This window comes from Helianthus annuus, chromosome 17, assembly GCF_002127325.2.
Source record: "Helianthus annuus cultivar XRQ/B chromosome 17, HanXRQr2.0-SUNRISE, whole genome shotgun sequence".
In the NCBI taxonomy this organism is placed as follows: domain Eukaryota; kingdom Viridiplantae; phylum Streptophyta; class Magnoliopsida; order Asterales; family Asteraceae; genus Helianthus; species Helianthus annuus.
Genome location: NC_035449.2, coordinates 147,132,158 through 147,157,018, shown reverse-complemented (window position 1 = coordinate 147,157,018; position 24,861 = coordinate 147,132,158). Strand labels below are relative to the sequence as shown.

General features: G+C 35.5%; 1 protein-coding gene across 1 annotated transcript; it reads left to right on the top strand.

Annotated features, from left to right (window-relative positions):
- The first annotated feature begins 641 nt into the window (after nucleotides 1-641).
- On the top strand, nucleotides 642-1,160 carry LOC110893584. The gene has a single exon (XM_022140683.1). It carries the CDS (start codon nucleotides 642-644, stop codon nucleotides 1,158-1,160), a length of 519 nt encoding a protein of 172 aa, XP_021996375.1.
- The last annotated feature ends 23,701 nt before the right edge of the window (nucleotides 1,161-24,861 follow it).

Here is a 24,861-nt window from a genome sequence, read left to right as displayed (position 1 = left end):
CTAGCAAAGTACACATAATACAACATAACAGATTCTGAAAACACAGTACATCATCTAGTAACGTGTCGGGGAAAGACCTTGGAAAGTCGAGTTGTCACAATCATTCTCTCAACTAGTGCCTGTGGTCATAACACTGTTGATCATTCTCTCAACTAGTGCCTTTGGTCATGTCACTGTTGATCATTCTCTCAACTAGTGACTCTGGTCATATCTCTGGTCATATCACTGTTGATCATTCTCTCAACTAGTGACTCTGGTCATATTTCTGGTCATATCACTGTTGATCATTCTCTCAACTAGTGACTCTGAATTTAGTAGTGTCCCATGACATTACTTTTTCAAATATATTTTCTATGGCACAAAACCAATTAGCCCAGAAAATGAAATATATCATTTTCTGTCAAATTGATAGTTATAATTTTATCAAATATAATATATTAAATAAATATTAATGTGACTAAGATTTTAAATATAATCTTAGTATATTAAAAATAGAATATATTATATTTAACATATTTTATTATGATATACATTTATTGAATAAATATTATTTTATAACGTTAATAGTAATTTAGGTTATAACATATAAAAAGGTTTTGGTTTGTGATCGGTTCAGAACCCAAGGGACGAGTCGGTTGTTTATGTGGAATTGGAAGCGAAACGTGGCTAGTACAGAGGAGTGTGACGAGAAGCAAGCTTTGGAGGCCACATTGATGGGGTGTACTGTGACCGATAGGAGTGATACTTGGGTGTGGTATAATGGTAGAATTAGAGATTTTTCGGTCTCCGAGGTCAAGAAGTGGATGAAGGGTTCGACCAATAATGGTGTTCAGTTTAGTTTCTCTTGGAGTAAGTGGGTGCCTCTCAAATGTAACATCTTTATGTGGCGTCTTTTTTTGGATCGGTTGCCTACAAAAAAAGCGCTGATTAGGAGAAACATTCATGTGGATAGCCCGTTATGCTGTTGGTGTGAGATAGAGGAAGAAATGGCAGAACACATTTTACTGGCTCTGGGGTTTCGGCCGGGGTTTGGAACGGGGTCTCCAGATGGTGTCGTATTCCAGATATTTTTGTTTTTCATGTTAAAGACTTGGTCAATTTGCATGACTTATGTGGGATTGTTGGTGTTAAGAAGGCGGTGGTGTAGAGGGCGATTATAATTGCTTGCTGGGTTATGTGGAAAGTGAGGAACGACAAGATCTTTTCTAATAAAGAGTCAAAGGTGGTGGAGCTGGTGGCTGACATCAAGACTTTGGGCTTTCTTTGGTACAAACACAGATTCAAAGATGGGTTGGTGGGTTGGGATAGATGGACTAATTTTGATTTGATGTAATCCGGTTTTTTTGTTTGGGTTTTGGCTTGTTTTCTCCGTCTTGGAGATAGCTTGCCTTTTTGGTTTTAATGAAAGTTAATCTTCAAAAAAAATATAAAAATCTAACAAAAATTTCTAAAAAAAAAAACATGTAATTAGTCAAAGGGGCATGTGGCCTACATTTTCTTCACACCATGAGAGGTATGACACCCATCTCTAGAATTCTTATATGTTTTACCTTTGTAGATGTTAAATAATTAAATTTTCAAAGAATTAATATGGAGTGTACTATTCACGGTCATATTGGATATTAAAATACATCAGATTTATAAATAATTTAATATAATAATGTAAAAATATTATTAGTTATAGGCTATGACTACTGGGGCACATTTCCCTCTGTGATTGTGGTCATGCTACTATTGGCTAACTTTTTGGCCAATAGTAACGAGGGTCAAGTAATGTATAAAACCTCCCATACCGACAGTTATTACAGAATATAAAAATTTAATCACTGTAAGCTGGTAAACATTTAGGATTTTGGAAAACATTTTTAAATATAACTGTATCACAAAAAGGTGATAAAACTGTGAGAAAAGAGAATGGACTCACTTTGTAACTTTCGGTTTCAACTAGAAAGCCTCCTGGTAGAATCTTGGGTATAACTTCTGAGCTATTTTAAATATATATATATATATATAGGTTGTGATAAAAGTAGTAGCTTACTAACTTGAAAAATATGCTTTAGACGGTACTCGTGTATGAATTCGGGTTGAAAGTATATGTTAGTCAAACTTATGCATTAGGAGCTTGTACATTGTGTTTGAACGGGTGAGGTTGCTATGCGGTCTACTAATCCCTTAATTACGGTTAAAAGTGAATATGCACTAAATGAATATGGTGTACGACTTCACTAACAAAGAATGATATTAGGATTATGCTAAGTTGATCTATCATTGATATAGCATTATATGAAATTACATATTTACTCCTTCAATATCTAATACTACACAAATAATCAATTGCTCTAAAACTTGTTACATAGATGGTCTCAAGATCAAATTGGCATTTAAAGGGTCGTTAAGACGACGTGCCATACGCGAGACATGTAAGCGTATAATTGCCATTTATCACCTCTTCGTTTTTAATTGATCAACATACCTATCAGTAAAAAATTTACAGTATAATACAATAAATAAACCCACCTCAAATCAACGGTGTTACTCTCTCCCTTCCAACTCCGCCACTAATCCATGACAAGGTGCCTCCGACATCAACCTTAGTTCTCCCTTTTACTTCCCTCATCGTTTCATAATTAACTAAAACAAAAACCTAAATGAAAACCTTAATCCATAACTACTTAGTCTACTTTCTTCTTCGTTGGATACAATATCACCACCGTTCGCCCATCTTTACAAACCCCTTCGACATTATCAATCTTATTGATACCGTCACGGCGTCACCCACCATCAACAACACCATCAACAATAAACCATATCACGCATAATCTTTTTGCCGCCAAGGGACATCCAGCCATCTAGGTAGTAAAGTGGTGCGCTCCCTAACTAAGTAGTTATGAGTTTAAATCCTATAAAGTGCAAGTGTGATGATTTTAGAAGTACGGTAAAGACGTGTGTATTTCGTCTGACAACACAAACCGCCATAGGGACCGAAATGTATACAAATAAAAGTACAGGTACCAAATCTACAAACAAACAAGTAATCAAAATATTCTAGTACCCACCCTCCACCAGATAAAATACATATCCCAAATCCCAAGAAACCCACTTTCCGGTCACCGGAACCCCAAACCCCCACCATGCCGGTGTTCAAAACCCCCTTCAACGGCTACGCCGTCAAATTCAGCCCATTCTACGAGCAACGTCTCGCCGTCGCCACCGCCCAAAACTTCGGCATCCTCGGCAACGGCCGCCTCCACGTCATCGACCTCTCCCCCGCCGGCCCCATCTCCGAAATCGCCGCCTTCGACACCGCCGACGGTGTCTACAACGTTTCCTGGTCAGAATCCCACGATTCCCTCCTTATCGCCGCCATAGCCGACGGATATAGTCCTATATATATATATATATATATATATATATATATATATATATATATATATATATATATATATATATATATATATATTTTGCACTCGCGTTAAGTATAATAACCCTAATTCAACCTTATCCCTATGTCACGAGACAGAACCCCAACGAACTTAGTCGGTCAGAGCCTTGACATGTGTTATGGGGCTCCAGATTAATCGGAAAGGGTAGCGGTGATCGGGAGTTAAAACACTTAAAACGGGGCAGGGCTTTGGAGTATTATAGGTATAATACGTTAAGAAAATAAAATTTAGAATAAAATATATACAGAAACGAAGAAAGAGATTGATGTAAGAAAAGGTTTTTAGCAAAAAATATTGGACAGACATCCATGCTATTTATATCAAAGGCATAAAGCCTTGTAATCATATTCATTCCTATCTTGAGGACACGTACCTACAATTTAAATTTTAGTTTTGATGTGGTTTGCTTTATCCATGCATACGTACACCCTCGTATGAGGTGTTAGTTTTTCTTTTTATTTTTATTTTTTATTATTTATATATTAATATTAATTCAGCTGCTTCGTTTATTTGGCATAACTTCTAAAATATGATATTATATAAAACAATGAATATGTCATTAGAACGAGAATAATCTTATCTACATTTTGAACCAAGTTTCATTAAAAACGGAGTAAGTTCAAATATAATGTATTTTTATAATTAAATTATTAAACGGTTCTTAGGCCCGTCTAGGTAATTCATATTTCTAACATTCAACTTACCCGTAATCTACCCGTCTAATAATATAAGTTTCTATATACTTTATTTTTAAAATAGAAATGCCACACATATATACAAGCCAATTAATTAGTATAACCTTCCACCCAATTACATATAAAATAGTTTTTAAAACTATTTGGGTCGAATAATTATATTAAAAATAAAACTAGTTACTAGTGGTGAATAAATTTAAACAAATCTATAATTCTTATATGATAAAAATGGGAATGTTACATCCTCCCCACCTTGTTTTAAATCTTGTCCTCGAGATTTGGGCTACGATTTCTCTTTTAGAGTTATGTCACGTCTTAGTCAATAAGAACAGTATTAAGGTAATTGGTACATAATCAAAATATCAAATTTTGTGAATATGAGTTGTACAATAAATATGACTCAATGGTTCAACCGAATTAATTCAAGAAATCGATGTCAAACGAATGAGATGAAATGATATAATTTCCAAGGTGACTAGATTCAAGCCAAAAGAGATATATGATCAATAGATGTCTAAATTGACTGTTTACAAGTCGTGAAATGACTTTTCGAATCAATAGATTTCTTTGTTAAAAGAAACTTACTTTGATTGTCAACTGAGGAAGACTCATAATCAACAAGCTCAAATGAAATAGAAGCACGGAAATGATTTGTCAACTATTGAACCATAACAAGAGAAAAATCAGTGTGTTGACATTTATTGAATTACAAGGATACACCGAATTACAATAGAGTTTAGTGTATCATTGTCTTAATACATAATTGTATCAAGACTACTTTTGAATGATGAATCAAAGGAAAGACATACGTGGTTTTGAATGATTCGTATGATTATGATTAGCTCAAGCTACAAGTTTATATCGACGCCGCAGGGTGTCGTAAGGATCGAAATAGTTCAATAATTACGGTGACCGAACAAATTCACCGTGTAATCAACTGAAAGTTTTAATGAAATAAACTTGGATATTCATTTCGAATACGATTTTCAATTGATGATGAAAAGAACAAATGAATATCATAGAATTTTCAATGAAAGAATCTTTAGAGGTACACAGGAATATAATACGAATTTGTGTACTCTTATCTTAACACATAATTGTATTAAGACTATTTAAGATAATGAACCAACAGAAATTATTCGTACATCAGGTGTGAAAATGAGATTAGCTCAAGTTTCAATTTAAACAAAATGCCACCACAAGGTGTCGTAACCAAATAAATGATTTAATGAAAGTGAAGACGAAACGATATTATGAAGTATTTGACAGAATGCATTTATTTATAAACTTTTATATATACTAGAGTCAAATAATAACTTAACTTAGATATTACATATCAGCGATTACGTCTGGAATCATTTCTGCTTCTTGCGTAGTAAGTACGAATGCTCGCGCGTTCTTCTTAGCTCCGTCTGTTGTTTTTGTCTTGTTGTCGAGTGCTTTGGTCAGTTCCGGGCAATATGGTTTGATGTGTCCCGTCTCTCCGCAATTGTAACAAATATTAGTCTTCCTTCTACACTCTTCCTCTATATGCCCGGTCATGTTGCAGAAGTCACAGTAGGGTGTTCTCGTAGAACGACATCTTCCTAAATGCTTTTTATTACAGTTTCTGCAGGTAGGTTGCTCCAATGACAGTTCAGTTCCTTTCTTCTTAAATTCTTGAGAAATTTTCCGGGCCAACTCTTTCTTCTTGTTTTCTTCTCTTATGCGGATTAGTCCATCTGTCAGGATGTTAGCTAGTTCGACTATTTCTTCGATAGACTGTGGTCTGGCGGCCTTGACCATGTCTCGGATTCACTCACTGATCCCCAAATATAACGAGAAATTAGTACGGGTTCTGGCGAAGCCAGAGTTGGTACCATTCTTGCGTATTCGAAGAACGTTGTCGTATATTCACGACAATTCACATCTATCATTTTATGATTTAGAAACTCGTTAACCATTCGTTCCTTTTCATAAGCGGGACAAAATTTCCTTTCTGCCATTTCCTTGAATTTTTCCCAGTTCATGGCATAAGCCATGTCACTTCCTTTTGCCTAAAGAATTGTATTCCACCATTCTAAGGCTTCTTCCTTAAAGAGGTTGGAAGCATACATCACCTTATCTTCTTCAGCACATTTGCTGATTTTAAGAACAGCCTCCGTCTTTTCCAACCATCGTAAAGCATCCGTGGCGCCTTCACTGCCTGCGAACTCAGTTGGTTTACAAGCTAGAAATTCTTTGTAGGTACACCCGAGAGTTATCGCCTTCATTTTCTTGGGAAATGGGGTTTTGATAATATCATCATTCTCTCCATTGACACTATGGCTAAAACTGTCGTCACGAGTATGCTTGCTACTAAGCCTCCATAGGATTTAAGCACCGTTACGAGTATGCTTGTCCCAACTGAATCCACCATCCTTGCCCTGATTAACCAGACATGCTCTCTTTGAATCTTCAATTTCTTTTCTACCATGTGCAGTTTGAGCCTGATGCGGTGCCTGTTGTTGTTGATATGGTTGTTGTGAGACTTGATGATAAATCGCTTTCTTGTAGTAATCGTTGTTTCCGAAAGGGTTTTGAGCTCCACTAGCTTCACGATTTGTGCACTCCCTCTTGAAATGCCCCTTTTCTCTGCAACAAAAACAAGTAACTTTAAACTTATCAAAACCTAAAGTTGAAACATGTGCCTCGCGAAAATGATCTCTGCCTGTAATTTGTTTAAACTTTTCAGCTCGTCTCAACACACTAGCCATGCACCATTTTATATCCATCAATTCCATTTCCTCGGCATCAATTTGATCGTAATCCTCTTTCGTGAGCATTGGATTCCCGATCCTTCCTGCAACTAAGCCTCCATAGGATTCAAGCACCGTTACCAACAAAGACATGTGACTTTTAGCAACTTCTTCAGTATAGTTCTGATCATTTTCAATTTTTAAGGCAATGTTGCATTGAAGAACTTTGCCACTCTTTGTTGTAGAAAACTGTGGATCATATGTTGGAAATGAAGAAAATCCTGTTGTGCTGCTTGATCCATGAGATGAACTTTCAGAAGAACCTTTCGCATTAAAAGCAGTTTCAACCTTTGGAGAAAAAATTGTCTTTTCACTAACACCACTTTTAAAGTACAAGCCGATGTCTTGTTCTCCATCATAGTTCTTCATCCTAGCAATCTTTCTCTGCTCCATCTCTTGAGCTTCCAGATGTTTGATGAACTCACCCAGTGTTAGCTTTTTATATTCTTTTCTGTTGTTTCTCAACATCATCAAATACGTTCCCCAAATATCATGTGGTAACGCATCAGCAAGTTTCTCAATCAGCTCATCGGTATCCTTTTTGATCCCTAATTTCGTCATATTTCTCACCAAGTTACAATATCTTTCAATAATTTGCTTGGTATTTTCTGATTTCAAACCACGAAATAGATCAAATTCTTTCTTCATGAGTGACATCTTGTTTTTGAGCATATCATCACTTCCCAGAAATTTTGCTTCCAATTCAGTCCAGATCGAATATGCACTCCCATCATGTTGAAGCAAAATCAATATGTCCTCTTTAATTGCTTGCTGTAACAGACTCACCATCAATTTCTCACCTCTATACTTCTTTTTCTCCTCAGCACTCATTTCTCTGATTGTCATTATCTGATTACCGTTCTTTGTTGGCCTTTCATATGGAACTTCAGTGTGTTCCCATGCATCCAAATGATAAGCTTCAACCCAATTGCCGAAACGTTCGGACCAACCATTGTAGTCATCAATATCCAAAAGCTTAGGCGGTTTTTGTGAAGTCCCTGTTTAATTCTCAAGCAATGTACTCTGAGTGATAGTCATTGGACCAGCAAAGGCATTAGAGAACTCGTTATCCTGTTTCAATTGTCAAAAATTCACAAATTTCCAATTTCAATTGAAATCCTCCTTTCAAGCGGAATAACAATAATGCTTTCAAGCGAGATCTCCTTCTGAAGCGGAATCACAAAGTTTTTACAAGCGTAATCAGTATTTGGAGCGGAATCACTACGAAAGTTCAAGCGGAATCAACTTTTGAAGCGGAATCAAGTTGATTCAAGCGGAATCAGTCACAGCCTCAAGCGGAATATTAGTTTGAAGCGGATCACACCAAACTTTCAAGCGGAATCTCGAATTTCAAGCGGAACCAAGTCAAAATCCAAGCGGAATCATAGTGACGTCATCTTTTCCGAAAAACATTTCAAGCGGAATATCAAAAATATCAAGATTTAGCTCGATTTTAATTGTGAAACTTTCAAGGATTTATCAAAACATGATTGCGAGCGACTTGTGAAAATTTGAGCCTGTTTTACTGAAAAAAATTCGATTTTAAAGAAGAAGGTGTAGAAAAGCAGAAAACACAGCTGAAATAGCATGAACTCTTCCTCCTGAGCTCTAATACCACTTGTAGGATCGTTTTCAGACCCAAACGAGTCGATCAGAAGAGTTTTTCAACAATACAAGCGGCGGAAACAAGTGTATTGATGTTATCTCAGCTGTATTCACTTTAATTTGTCGTTTTTATTGATAAAAATGCTGATTACAATCACGACGACACTTCGGCAGCACTTCGTGGCACACCGGAAGACAATAATACAACTAACTGCTTGATTTTGCTCCAACTGTCCTATTTATAGGCCATCCTATTCCGCTTGAACATCACATGTTTGGTTCAAGCGGAATCACAACATAACCAACTCAAGCGAAATCAGGCATTATATGTTCGAGCGGAATCAAACTTAGATGAGATTTCGCTTGAAATGACAAGATGTCATTTCAAGCGGAATCACTTACAAATATCACTTTCTTGGATTCCGAGCCCTAATCTACCTATTTCTATACAAGACTCGATACAAGACGTAGGCGACAGACGGATGTACCAACAGAAAGTTCCTAATATAAAGATGACAAGTGTGATTTTATCGCATCACTGTTGTCGGGAGTGTTAACACGTTTTCAGGTGTTAATAAGGGTTTGAATCTCTTTTAAACAGGTTTTACCATCTTAGCCAGGTCTTTAATGACATTCAAGCTAGGTTATACCTTTTAAGATTCTCTTTAATATAACAGCAGAACAATCCTAAATTGAGATGTTATCAAGGATCTGAATCTAATTGTGGAACTACCATCTTGGCCCTGTCTTAAGGTGACACATGGCTAGGTCTTGTCCTTTTTAGATTTTGCCATCTTATTATAATGGTAGATCTTATAATAGGAACTTTATTTTAATTTATTTCATATATTATATTCATATACAATGATATAAATGAAATTTAGATAAAACATTCCAATGATTTTAAAAAGATGTACAGAATTGCCCTGAGCGGGACTTGAAAGGAATAATGTTGTCCTTGAAGGGACTGAAAGATAAATATGTCCTTATAAGGACTAATAAGGAAACGATCTTCAGCAAAAGGAGTTTCTTCTTCATTTTATTTCTGAATGCTTTCTCCTTGGTTGCACGTTAATCCTAGTCGCAGTACGAAGCTCGGCCTTTCCTAGGCTTCAAATGGGGAGAATTTCCATTACGGCTTCTTTGCTTGGCGACATATTAAAAACATATAGAATTGAAAGCAATAATTCTCCGAATAGAGATGAGAGTATTCCTATGTTACGTCTAGACTCAGAAGGTTAAGGAATTTGCTACTGTGTCATTGAGATTAAACACAAAAGGCTAGTGTTTAATTCACTCAATGTTGGCTCTGATACCAACCTGTCACACCCCGATATTTCCACATATTACCGGTGGGCCCGGTGGAGAGTATCGTGACGTAGTTGATATCATTATAGTCAAACAACACAATTTAAATGCACAGCGGAAGCAAAGATAAATATATTACAATCCGATATAAAGTAATATCCAAGTATTACAAATGGAATGTAAGGATCCACAGGCGGATCTTAAGACAGAAAGATAACATTGTTCAACAGACTTTAGGCATCTAGAACTTACGAGATTCCCTACTGACGCCCTGAGCTCCCAGCCAATTACGTATAGTACCTGTCACTTAATCTTTTTGGGAAAATACGTCTACACTGGTAAATACAACTTAACTGACTCATTTTGAAAACATTTATGAAAATTGATTTAAGTGCACATGGCACAAAACTTTTATAACTTGGGACAATTATATAAAAATAATCTTGTATATACAGATTTACATTGTTCGTTATATATTTAGGGCCCGATATAGAAACCGAGTCAAGATTAACAGACACGCCACAAGTATAGGCCCACAAGAGAGTGAGATACTGTTTCCCTTATGCAACTGTCAGGTGTACGCCTACACCCCGTGCATAAGACGTGGCCATTTTTATTTTATAATGATGCCAAGGATATCCGGGACATGGTCATTAACCCCTAAAGGCCTTTATTTCAAACAAGACAGATTAAAGTGGGTTATGTAACACTCTGATTATAATACCAGTTTTAACAACAAGTAAGCCTTACAATTTATGCCAAAAGTAGACTTTACAAAAACTTTCAAGATTTGAGGCCCATCTAATACGACATTTACATGTTTAACCTACTAAACGATGTTCAAAGTAATACTACTAGTGTCTATATAGTTACAAAACAAAGGATCAAGTGCGGAAGCGTAGTATTGTGTGTTCGGTTCGACTCGATTGCTTGATCATCATCCTTTTCTTGAGCACCTGAAAACTAATATTTTGAACAGGCGTTAGCATTATGATTCTATAATCTCATGTAATTAGCCAGATTCAAACACGTATTCAAGTAATTAAAAACAAAATCACATCAAACTGGGTTCCACCGTAACTTACGGTGATACCGTAAATTATGGTGGCTTCTGGACAATTTGGAGCCTACCGTAAATCAGTAGGATTCCACCGTAACGAATTTGCAGGCCACCGTAAATTACGGTACCACCGTAATTTACGGTAAGCCCTGCACATCACTCCCTTGTTTTAAATGCAGTTTTGCTGATTCTTTTATGCGTCAAAACAACATTATTTCGCATAATTTGTTAAGCGCCTGGTCTAGTTTCTCCATTCTTGTATTTGGCTTATGACATTACTCAACTATTCTTGAGCGGGCATGCCTACGGAATCAACTCACACACTAAATTACAAGACTTATTAGTTAATTGTTTGTACTATTTTCATGCATCAAATCTACACCTTAACTCCTATATTAAGAGCAAGGTTTCTTAATTTGAGTATGGTGTTCGCTACACGGCATACACATCATGTAATTTACGCATTATATAATAGTGTCATGCTTCGTGCTTATTACCAAAACTTGTTTGACCCGTTTGGGTGTTAAACTTACACACCATTACGGATATATAAGATTTCATGCTTTTCACTTGTTTTGACCCATTTACTTGTTTAAGAAGCACAATCACTTTCGTGACTCAACGTTCTATCCTATTTGCCATGCTTTTCACTATAACATAAGAGCGGTAGTTAACCTTAACGTAACAAAGCAATAGATTCGTACCTTTAGAGCACACCCTTTCCCCGTGGATTCCCTTCGGCTTGTCCGCTTGACGATCCGGACTCTTTGCCTAAAATTTTCAATTTATAACATGTTTAGAACTCTTTTTATGACCACAATCACATCATATGAGACATGATCAAATCTGCGTTTTTATCCAAATTTCACATTTAAATCCTCACTTAGGCATTTCAACAAACACCTAGTGGGTCAGATTTTTCTACATTCATAAACAAGTTCATGACTTGCGATTCAACATCTAATTTCACTATAATAGTAATTTTTGCATGCATCTTGACATCATCTTTTCAGAACTTATTTCCTAATTTCAGATTATGCAAAAACAAGAGTTATAATTTCAGCATTTAACAAGCTTCTTGAAGTTCTTTAATCACCTACAATGGTGATTGTGAAATCCTACAAGTCCTATACAAGGTCATGTCATGAAATCATCTAGGGCTTGTTTCTAATCCTCATAACCCTTCTAATTTCACCCATGCATCAGTAATCAAGCTGAATTTTTCATGTTTCACATTTAACCTAGAATTTGTGATGCAACAAGATTACTAAATTTTACATACCTTTTGATCCTTACAACGAGGTGTTCACTAATATGTGTTTAGAACTTGATTCGGAACAAGTTTGAGGCTTCAATTTGCAGATTTAGTGTAGAGCTAGGGTTTTGAGAACCCCCCTGTCGCCCCTCTCTTCCTTGATCGACCAGACACATCAATTTTGGTGTGTTTGGTTGGTTTTTGTTACAACTAGTAATTAACTTTTGATTTTTGTCAAGTTTAGCCCTTTAACTATGATTTTCTCTAAGTCTTAATTATTTTAACCATAATATGTATTAATTCAAGACTGGAATTTAACTAAGTTAAATTCCTAGTTGGTAAATTCTTGTTTATAAGTTCTTTGAATTTTATAATATAAGGTTTTATATTTTAGGGGTGTTACAGGTTACCTCAATAATTTAATCACAATACGATTAAACATTCAATACCCAACGAAGATGTATTATTATAATACCGTATCCCAAGCCCGTATAGGGAAAATAAGTTAAGAGTATATACCTGAGCTTAGAAATGCAATTTATACTCAGTCGTATATCCTAATCAGCAAGTGCAAGTACCTTTACTGGGGCTCTTAATTTGGAACGGAGGTTTAATAACCTATTAGATTCCTAACGGGTCGCAATTAAGCCTATGCTTAGACCGGTTAGTTTTAAAGGAAGATACGGTTCAAAACGCATGATTAAGCGAGAACCAGATTAGAATGTGGTTTAGACCCAACAAGCTTGTACACTTGTGTAATAAGGGTAAACTAAACACATTCTGGATTTTGAGATAAAGAATGTTAAGGTTTGACCCGTTTCGGCTAATTTATGCAAGCTAGTTACATAAGCCGATCCGAACGCGAAAAGGGCGTAACGGGTAACCACAAGAGTCATGAACAGGTTTCCTAATTTAATATGCCTTAAATATGTTGTGATATCAGTAGGATACCTTCCATTATGCCCAAAACGAATTTAAAACCAATTTATGCCCCGTAGGGGTATTTTAGTCATTTTAAAAGTTATAAGAGAGTTTAAATACCATTCTGAGTTCCAGGTCTGATATAATCAGTAAAAATACTTAGTTTACTAAGTTATAACCGTAGGGTATAGCATATATGTGAAATTTACTACTTATAACCAAACTATGCACCGTAGGGGCATTTTGGTAATCTCACATAAGCTTAAAAGGTCAAAACTGGAAATCTGAGTTTAAAACTTTTCCTTACTGTTAAAATATATAAATTTACTTAAAATATCAGTAGGCATCAACTCTTATATGTTTAAAATTTTTTTAATACATTCTATGCGTTAAACACGCTTAAAAAGACGATTTGGAGCCATTTCCGGGTTTTCAAAGGAAAGCTGATATTTTTATTATTCCAGAAGGCTAAAAATATTGTATTTATCATATTATATTAGTAGAAAAAGGTTTGGGGTCAAAAGGATTTATAAAACTCATTTTATAGCCCAAAAGGGCAAAACCGGTAATTACCGAATTAAAGCTAAAACCCTATGTTATGCTCAGCCTAAAAAAATAAATAAAAATGTTTAAAAATCCCAAAATATTATTTGATATCAGTAGGTAAAAATTTTGGTTTCAAAAATTAGGTTTAGATAGGTTTTATGCTAATTATGTCGTTAAATTAATAAAAAGGCTTTCTAATTACGCTATTGAGCATAACTCCTAATCTAGACTTCAAACTGATTTCAAATTTTAGGGACAAGTTTATAAATCAGTAATAAAGATTATTGTCCTCACACATTTTCAAATTTCTCGTTTTAGGGTCAAAAGGGCATAACGGTCAACATTTAGGCATTTAACGGAAACATGCATGAACTAGGATTTCTATGGAACCAAGCTGTATAACCTTGGAGGGTTATACTAACTTATAATACAGTCCTACTGGAATCCTAAGGCATATCTAAGCTAAGCTAAATCGGGTCAGAACTGAAAGTCAAAGCAAAAGTCAACTTTTGCGACTTTCGGTTCCGAACCGAGTCTCTACTTAGAATTGTCGGGTGGAACATGCTTAGACATGTTCTTAACTTAATTACCAAATTATTTTAGTGTTAAAATAGGTTCTATAGCTTCTGTATTGCTAATTACAAGTTTATTCGCAAAATAGTTTCCTGTTGACTTTTTATGATTAGGTTTGGCCCGACAATTTAACTAAGTTAGGTTGCTAATCAGTAGGTGCCCTCTAAGGGGTTTATTACCTACATAATTACCAACTTATAGCTACTTCTAATTAGACTAACTACTGGACCATTAGTGATTAATCACTAAGTCAATCCTTAATTATGATAAGGTTGACTTTAGGCCATTAGACTAATCAAAACTAAAATTAGGAGGTTAAGGACACTTACAAATGGTCCTTGGTACTGAAATGAACTCCAAAGAAGTTCCAAATGCTCAGGTTTCCTCCAGAATTGAGAAGATAGCAAGAGAGATGAAAATGGGCAATTTTGAATGAAAAGATCACCTCTATTTATAGGTTTTGGATAAGAATTGGATCATGACAAGTGTTATGGAGGGATAACAAGATCATAACAGGTGTATACCATTTTTAGAAACCATCAAATGATCCATAGGATTGAATATGTGAGACAATGGACGCAAACCAAGGCTGGTTTCTAGTTTTCTGTTACTGGGCATGGCTTATAGACCGCAAGGGTCCAGCCATACGGTCCGTAACGACCAGGTCTGATCAGCACAACTTTCATTTGTTGACAGTTTTGGCCCCTGCACTTCCAAATGCCATTTCCGACGCATCCAAGGCCCGTTAAACCATTTTTAAGGCTTTACAATGATTCCTAAGCATAAGGAACATGAAACATGCTCAAAAATATGTCGGATGTCGGTTCGTTTGGTCGTACGGTCACGTTGTTCGACTAATTACGACGAAACACGGACGGACACGAAAAACAAACCAAATTACGCGACGAATGGAATTTTATCAAGCTAAACACTAAAATAAAATGTTTTAGTGCTTACATAAATTTTTGGATGTCCGGATATATTCAGAACGTAAGATATGCGCGAAAATGCAAACTTATGCACTTTCTGACGCTTTTAGTCCCTGTTGATCAAATAAGTTTATTTTTGCGCATCAAACACCTCAAAGCCTATTTATAAGCTATGTAAAGGATATTTGGGTCATGTTTAACTTATGATCATATTCCGGAAGGTTCGATACTACACGAATCGATAGACTTTTGCAGTTTGACGCAAATAGTCCCTCAAATGCGCAAACTTGCGCATATCATCGTTTAATAGCATCGAAGCCTTATTTAATCCATATTAAGCATTCTTGTGAGTATTATTAAACATCACGATGCTTTGGGTTCACTAAAAGGTCATTCAGAGGTATAATTAAACATATTGACACTTTTAGTCCCTCTAACTTGCAAAGTTGCGCGTAACTTTACTTATAGGCATAAAAACCTTAGACGGCCATTATTTGGCATTCCCGAGAGTATAGTCAAATATCATGAAGCTCCCGGTTTGTTAAAAGGTCACTCAGAGGTAAGAATTAACATGTTGACACTTTTAACCCTTTATTGCGCAAACTTTCAATTAATCACGCAAACGGCTACACTCGATCGCCAAGTGGCTCATTTGTGTATATAAATATCGTGAGAGGTTATTTAGAAACTTATTTTAGGTATGCTAACACTTCCAGTTCTTTCATAATCAAAGTTTACGATTTTTTTTCAAAAAATTAGTCCCTAAAATTCAAGGTTTGACTTTATTAGGATTTATTACACGTGTCAATACATCATTGGATGTGGTTTTACGAGGTGTTACATTTTTCCTGGCTTTCAATTTGTGTATGTTTCTAGAAATCTCGGAGGGTATCCAAGTAGATAGGTGCGTTGCAGGTTAGTAAAGTTTTGTACTTTGAATTGGAAAGAGCATCAATGTCGAGTGAAAAGTTGTGTTTTGACTTGTTTTCTCAAGTGTACACAGGTAGTTATGAGGGATTTTTAGTGCGAGTGCCATGGTGATCGAAATTAGTTGTGAGATGGAGAAGAAGATGAATGATTCGTAAGATTTTGATGGAAACTGCTTTTGAAAGGAATTTTGAATTCGATTCGACAGTGAAAACCCTGTTTGGGGTTTTGATCAGGGTTTTATAAAGTGAAAAAGTGAATGCTGACGTGGCAGCGGTTACAAAGATCTGATGGCTAAGTACTGTCCACGTGACAACCTCTGATGACAATGGATGAAAGTTGTTTAGGAAACCACTGATGAACAATATCAGTGGTTTACAGTGGTGAATAATGAAAATAGTGGCTGACTTTTGACTATCAATGGATAGCATATCAGTGGATTAAAACACTGATGTTTGGTCAACCGTGAATAACAAGAGAATGAAAGAACAGAGGTTGTCTTTCAGCAGTGGAAGATAGATGTTTGAACCAAAACAGTGGTTATGGCAGACTTTTAAGGATTAATGAAAATTTTCATTTTTAGCTATTTTTAAGGATGAATTTTTGATTTTCTGAAAACATTTTAATGCTTTATTCATAGAAAAACAGGATATTGCCTGTTATTCCATGTTAAGCATGCCAATCCTAGAGATCAACCTTTCAAAGGTAGATGTGTCTAAAGCCTTTGTTAGCACATCTGCCAACTAATCTTTAGTTGGAACATGGTGCAGAGAAATCAAACCTTTTTCATAGCAATCCCTCACAAAATGATGTCTGATGTCAATGTGTTTGGTGGTTGAATGTGAAACTGGATTTTTGATGATATTTTCTGATGCCTGGCTGTCCAACATGAGAGGTGTCTTTAAGGCAGTGATACCAAAATCCAGCAGTTGATTTTGAAGCCATAACAGTTGGGCTGTATAGCTTGCAACAGCTATATACTCTGCCTCAGCAGTGGATGTTGAAACAGCTGCTTGCTTTTTGCTTTGCCAAGATACTAAGCAATCACCTAGAAATTAGCACCCTCCTGATGTGGACTTCCTTGTTGCATTGCATCCAGCAAAGTCACTGTCTGAGAATCCTGAAAGCTTAACATTCCCATTAGCAGGATACCAGATACCAAGTGTGGGAGCACTTTTTATGTATCTGAATATCCTTTTTACAGCTATGAGGTTAGACTTCCTAGGGGCTGATTGGGATCTTGCACAAACACATGTTGCAAACATGATGTCTGGCCTAGATACAGTTAGATACAATAAAGACCCAATCATGCTTCTATATAAGGTTTGATCCACCAAATCATCCTTTTCATCAGTCATCACTAGCTTATTTGTTGCCATGGGTGTACTACATAGTTTACAATCATTCATCTCAAATTTGTTTAAAAGTTCTTTAGCATATTTGCTTTGATGAATGAAAGTACCATTTTGCAGTTGCTTGACTTGGAGACCAAGAAAGCACTGTAGTTCACCCATTGCACTTATTTCAAACTCAGCTGTCATGAGTTTTCTAAACTCTTCACACATTTTTGAACATATGCTTCCAAAAATGATGTCATCCACAAAAATCTGGACAATCATCAGATCTTTCCCTTTCCATTTTAAAAATAGTGTTTTGTCAATTTTGCCTCTTGTGAAGCCAATAGAGAGAAGAAAGGTGGAAAGAGTTTCATACCAGGCTCTAGGTGCTTGTTTCAAGCCATACAAAGCTTTATTCAGCTTGTAGACATGATTTGTATTAAATGGATCCTCAAAGCCAGGAGGTTGACAAAGATATACCTCTTCTTGAATTTTACCATAGAGGAATGCACATTTGATATCCATTTGAAACACATTTATGTTGTGGTTGACAACAAAGGCCAAGAACAGTCTGATAGCTTCCAATCTTGCTACAGGGGCAAAAGTTTCATCATAGTCAATGCCCTCTTCCTGTCTGAAACCTTGAACCACTAGCCTTGCTTTATTCTTGACAACAATGTCCCTTTCATCAGTTTTATTTTTGAAGACCCACTTTGTGCCAATAGGACTCACACCCTCTGGCAGTGGTACAAGCTCCCATACTTGTTGTCTTTTGAACTGTTGGAGCTCTTCCTACATGGCCTCTACCCAACCTTCTGTCTTTCAGTGCTACATGATACTTGACTTGTTGATGGAATGGTAGAAAGCCAGCAAGAGGACAAATGCTTTAGGATTAACTTTTTGAAAGATACCTTTTCATTGATGTTGTCAAGTGTTTGGTGAAATGGATGAGTTGAAAAAGGATTGATGTTTTAAAAGGTGAGGCTGCAGATGTGATTCATCTGAGCTAACAACAGTTGGTGACTTTAGATGATCCAACAACTATTGAAATGAAGACAAAGGGTTTTGAAGGATAGGTATGGCACACTGATGATTTTTATCCATTTTGACGAATTTTTCTCAACAGTGGTTAGGGGTGAGGTAGTGAGAGAGGCTTAGAAGGCTACTTTGTTCAAACATTGTTTATTCATAAGTGGATGAGCTTTAACATCTGTTTTGAACATCTACTTCTCTGATGAAGGAAATGATTTTGTCTTGTGATATCACAATATCATATCCAACATCTGTTGGTGGTGATTGTGAGTTACCTGCAGAACCAAAAATACTGGACAAACACATTTTAGATGCAAATTTATCAGAATTATCATAACAGCAGGGTTTACAGGTATTTTTAATGCAGAAAATTCACTGGTTTTTGCATTCAAGGTTTTACCACAGATCTACTTCATGTTTTAAACATTTTATAGATTTTGACAGTGGTTGAGTATCCTAGATGATTATCACATTTTACTTTGACCACACATTTTGTGTTTTAATATTATGAGAATTTAGAGTAAAATATGAACAGCCAAATGTTTGAATTTTGTTAACAATCAATCTTTATTACTGATTTAGACTTGAGTTTATGAATAGATGACCCAGACTCTAATACCATCTCCTTTTGATATATTATTAAGGAATATATCACCCTAGGCAAAAATAAAAGGGTTTTACATCCTGACAGGTGTTTGGACTTTTACTATCTAAAACAAGTAAAAGTACAAAATATATCATTCTTAAGAAAAATGAGGAATAATATATTCTGTTTTATTTAAATAAACCTTTACAAGAAAAATAAGTAAAAGATTTTCTGAAAATAACATCAATTAGATCTGGTGTATTTTCAAAGTCAATGTAACTTTTAATTAGGTCAGAGTCACTTTATTCTCAACTTTAGGAAAATGGTCAGTGGTTTGAATCAAAATTTCATAACCACTGTTTGATACCATTTCCTTGTCAGATGATTGTAACTATGAGGTAGCCTATTCACAATAGTTTTGAAGGTTCTCTGTGAACTTTTGTACCATGTGAAGAATTTTTGAAAATTTGGCCTAATCCTCTTTATTGATAATTATCTAGTGATACCTTTGTTACCTGAACTTCCCTGATACAGTGATTGTACATGGTTGTTTGATGATTATTAGGGCTGCAAACGAACCAAACGTTCGGCGAACAGTTCGTGAACCGTTCGGCGGGAAGTTCGTTTGTGTTCGTTCGTTTATTAAACAAACGAACACGAACAAGAAATTTCGTTCGTTTAGTTAAATGAACAAACATGAACAGAGGTCGTGTTCGTTCGTTTATGTTCGTGAACGTTCGATAACGTGTTCGTTTGTGTTTGATAGTTCATTAGTGTTTTTTGTTTTTATATTTATTTAAATACTTCAAAATTCTGACAAATTAAATATCTAATAAGAGTCGATGTATTATATATTATGTTCATGAACGATTGTTTTTGTCTGTTTGTTTCCATTTGTGTTCATGAACATTAGTTTGTGCTCATTTGTGTTCATCGTCGTTCGTTTTTGTTCGTTGCCTAAAATTAACAAACAAAAACAAACGAACACAAACAAGTTCATTTCCTTAACAAACGAACACGAACATAAAATCTCGTCTAAGTGTTCGTGAACGGTTCACGAACACATATATTTCTTAACAAACGAACACGAACATAGTCTTGTTCGTGTTCGTTCGGTTCGTTTGCAGCCCTAATGATTATGTTTGACCAAGGATGTATGTTTATATTTTGGTTTTCCTTTTGTAGGATTCACCTGTGAACTCTTAAGTGTTTTAGATTTATACTCTTTTCTTTTGATTTCAAAAGTTTGAGATAAACACAGTTTTAAGTTTTTGTAATTTTTCTTCTTTCCCTTTTTACCCTTTTCATAGATAAGTACTGAAACTATCAGTGGATGGTTTTGAAGGAAGGAATACTCAATCCAAAATCATTTTCAGCAATGTTTTGAAAAATTTGGTCATTTTGTACATGCTTATGCCAAATTTCACATTACTCATGATCTGGTTTTCTAAACATCAAACATATAACCTTTGTAGGATTACACCCTTTTTCTCACAAGAGATTTGGGTTTATTTCAAACTCTTTACAACACTAATATTTCACTATCATAGTTTTGAGTTGATCCATGGTTATATCTGATGCATATTTTTGAGACTACTGATTTTCATCTTAATTTTAACAATTTTGATTTTAACTTTTGAAGGTTTTTCAAAATTGTTGTTTATATATAAGATCTTGTTCCTAAGGTTTTGTTCATCTCTTATATGTTACCAAGGGCATAAATGCCATTTTTCTGAACATAGGTCTTTAATGACGTGAGATAAACCCTTAGCAGCAGTCAATCATGGAACCAGCATAGTTTTCATCATAAATTTAACAATCATCGGTGATTCATATAAGATTGTCAGTGTTACGTGAATCCTATGTGATAGAAAACATCTTGGTTGTTTTACAAAAGTTTTTCGAATAATCAACTTTGAAAGTGATTACCCTTTACTTTTGTTTTTCAACAAATACGATCAACCTTAGTATCAATGAATTTTGAGCTGAACTGTTATGTCAAATTGATTGTTAGATCGAATTTGACTGTCCTAGCTCTGATACCAATTGTTAAGATTTTTGGGCCGTCATGATTGTGTTTGTTTGACAAAAATGAACAAATGGATGAATATAAAATGAAATTAAGTGCAGCGGAAATGGACACAAACTTTATAACACAATCAAAGAGAAATAGTTTTGATAAACACATGCTTTTCATTAGTCATAAGATTACAAACAAATGATTACATGCTTACATACTAAACTCCCCCTCAGCCTGAGCTCACTGGTTGATCATACAAGAGGAATGGATTGGAGGAGAAAACTCACTCAAATAGAACAGTACAAACTGTTCTATTTATAGTACAAATCAAACCACTGAGAATCAAAGCTGACGTCACCTAGACAGCGACATCTAACAAACTAACAAACTCTAAACACTGAAATGATAAGTACTGTTACATATAAACACTGTTTAACATAACCACTGATGTTGAATCTGCTGTTAATGTTGAACCTCTGTTATTGCTAAGCAGTGGTTTTCCTTTGGTTGATCAGGCCTTAGATACATCAGTGTTTGTCTTCAACAGGGCTTTGTATTCAACACTTCTTTAGTCTTTATCAGTGCTTTGATGACAACAGTGGATAGTCTTCAAGAGTCTTTACATGCAGCAGTTGTTAGGCAGATCAGTGCTTAGCTTTATAAGTCTATTATATCCACTGTCATTGGAGGGGACTTAGATGGGCAGTGCTTATTGTGGATCAATAGTTGGGATTTAGTTTTGACTTTCCATATCATCTGTTCTTTCCAGGCTTGATTGCATGACCCAACACATGTACTTTAAATTTTTAAACAATTAAAAAAAAATAATTATAGTAGATAACAAAGCTTATCTAATTTTTTTACGGATTGAATTTGCATCAATTATTTATGTATAGAACTATTTTTTTGAAATTTTGAATTTATCTGTAACACCCAAAAAAAAAAAATCAAACCTTAGATTTAATTACAATATTTGTTAAATAATAATATGAAACGAGTAAATAATATGTTTTGAGAAACCTAATACTAAATTATATATGTTAGTAAAGTTTAATCATTTTTACGTATTGATATATGTTACTCGATTAAAGTTATGATATTAAATTACAAATGAATGTTGCTTAGAAAGTAAACTGTGTGAGTTAAAATTGTTATCTTAAAAGATTTCAAAATAAGATTTGATATTGAACTTAACTAATTAATCATTTACCCAGCGTTATTTTATAGTATGGAAACGAGCCTTTGTGATCGATTAGAAACTAGTCTTGATTTGCCAATAGCACAAGTCTTGATTTGAAATTAATTAATTAATTAATCAATTGAGAAGGTTTAGAGAGAGAATTAAAAATAAGAATTTTTATAGGGGTAGAATTTGGCATCTTCAAAACTATTTTTTTTTTAGAAAGGTAGTGTGAAAAGTAAAAAGGAAGTGCATTTAGCCTACACTATTTTTAATTTAGATAATTTTGTAACGATTTGAACAAATCAATTTCATAGTTTAATATAATAATTATTTTATTGGTATAAAACAGTTTGATTTAACAAATCATATCTTTATTTGTGTAAGCATATCTTTTTCTTTGATTAGGTTATCTTTGACTTTCAAGCAAGTCTTCTATTTTGACCCTTTAGGATGTTTTCATTAGAAGTTTCTGAAATCGGGAACTTTATTTTTCATCATAAAAAGTGAAACAATTTAATTCGTTTATATATATACACACACAATGGGTGTATTTCTAAGGGAGGTGGGTGTGGTCTCGGCTAGGGCTGAGATATCGTGTCAGACACGACCTGTTAAGACACGAACATGAAACAGACAAACACGAACATGACACGAAATCTTATCGTGTTAGTTTTTCCAAACACGAACTTGATAATAAACTGGTTACACGAACAAGACCTGTTAAGACACGAAAAAATTTACAAGCGTATCATACGACTTGTTAAGACACGAGCACGACCTGTTAAGACACAAACTCGCCCTGGAGGGGTGGTGTGTGGAGTCTAGGGATGGCATATCGTGTCAAACACGACTTGTTAAGGCACGCACAAAACATGTTAAGACACGAACACGACATGTTAAGACACGAAGAACATGATAAGACACAAACACAAAATATGTAAACACGAACACGACATGAAAACTAACATGTCTTATTGTGTCTACTTGTTTAAGACACGAAAGCTGTTAAGGGTGAACCTATTAACGTCGTGTCCTTTCGTGTCGTGTTTTCATATCCGTGTCTGATATTACCAACCCTAGTCTTGACAGGTGATGAAAGGTGGGGCGGGATGTGGGTGATGTAGCAAAGATAGATGAAGATTTTGTTGGTGGAAGCGAGATAATGGTGCCGAAATGGAGCAGAAACAAAGAAGGAAAGATGGGTAGCGGGATGGAGAAATGAGATGGAAAGGGATATAGCACTTCGTGACGAGCAAGAACACCACCCACATGGGCGACATCTTCGGGACTGCTTGTCGGATGTGCGATATGACATCCTCCAACCTACGGATTTTAATGTTTTTAGTTTTATCTCAAGATATGACATTCTCTTATTTTATCACGACTTCATATGTAATTTAGGTCGTTAGGTGTAATGGTATAATGTGACTTTACTTTTAACGATTCATTTTCTAGTTAACTAATAATGTTAAGGTGAAAGGTTCCTATTTGTATTTTATTTTTATTATTATTATTATTATTATTATTATTACTACTATTATTTCTATTATTATTATTATTATTATTATTATTATTTCTATTATTATTATTATTATTATTAGAGTTAAATGCTTGGTTGGTCCTACTGGTTTGCGAAAATTGCAGACTTAGTCCTAATGGTTTACTAATTACACACTTGGTCACGGTGGTTGTAATTTTTGCACTTGTGTGGTCCTTATCACTAACATATGTTAACTTTTCCAGTTAAGTCCATATTAAATGACCAAAATACCCTTGCTTATTAACAAAACCCACCAAAGTCTTCACATGTCTCTCTCTTCTCAAACAAGAAGCACAACCGCCACCATCTCACCCACCACCACCATCTCACCTCCGCCACTTCTCACCTCCGCCACCATCTCACCCACCACCACCATCTCACCTCCGCCACTTCTCACCTCCACCGGGCACCCCCAAACACCAAAACACCGAAACCCACATCCACCACCGGGCAGGCCACCACCACCGCCGATAACCATCACACCAGCCTCGTCGCCTTTGCTGCTTCACACCACCATAAACATCGCCCCACCGGAGGACGTCATCGGACAAACGGATCTGCCGACTCCGACGATTCACGAGTCAACTCGTCGCCCTTGCTGCTTCACACCGTCCGACCTATTGTCAGATCTGAATATTCATCGCCGGAGATCTTTTGAAATATTTGCAGGCATGTAGCCGAGGTTGCACCTGGCTTTTGACATTCTTTTTCTGAACAGAGGCATTTAACAATCTGCTTTGATTTAATAATTTTTCATTTTAAAATTTGTAAGAGTTTGTGGAATTTGAAAAGGTTTTTTGTTTGTCGATTTTTGATTTTGTGGGTGGAGTTTGATCTGAGAATGAGGAGGGTGGACTTTGATAGGTGATGGTGAGTGGAGTTTGGTGGGTGGAGTTTGTTTGTTAATAAGCAAGCGTATTTTGGTCATTTATTATGAACTTAACTGGAAAATTTAATGGATGTTAGTGATAAGGACCACACGAGTGCAAAATTTACAATCACCGGGACCAAGTGTGTAATTAGTGAACCATTAGGACCAAGCCTGCAATTTTCGCAAACCACAGGGACCAACCAGGCATTTAACTCAAATAAAAATGACATATCAGCATTATTAGATAATAAAA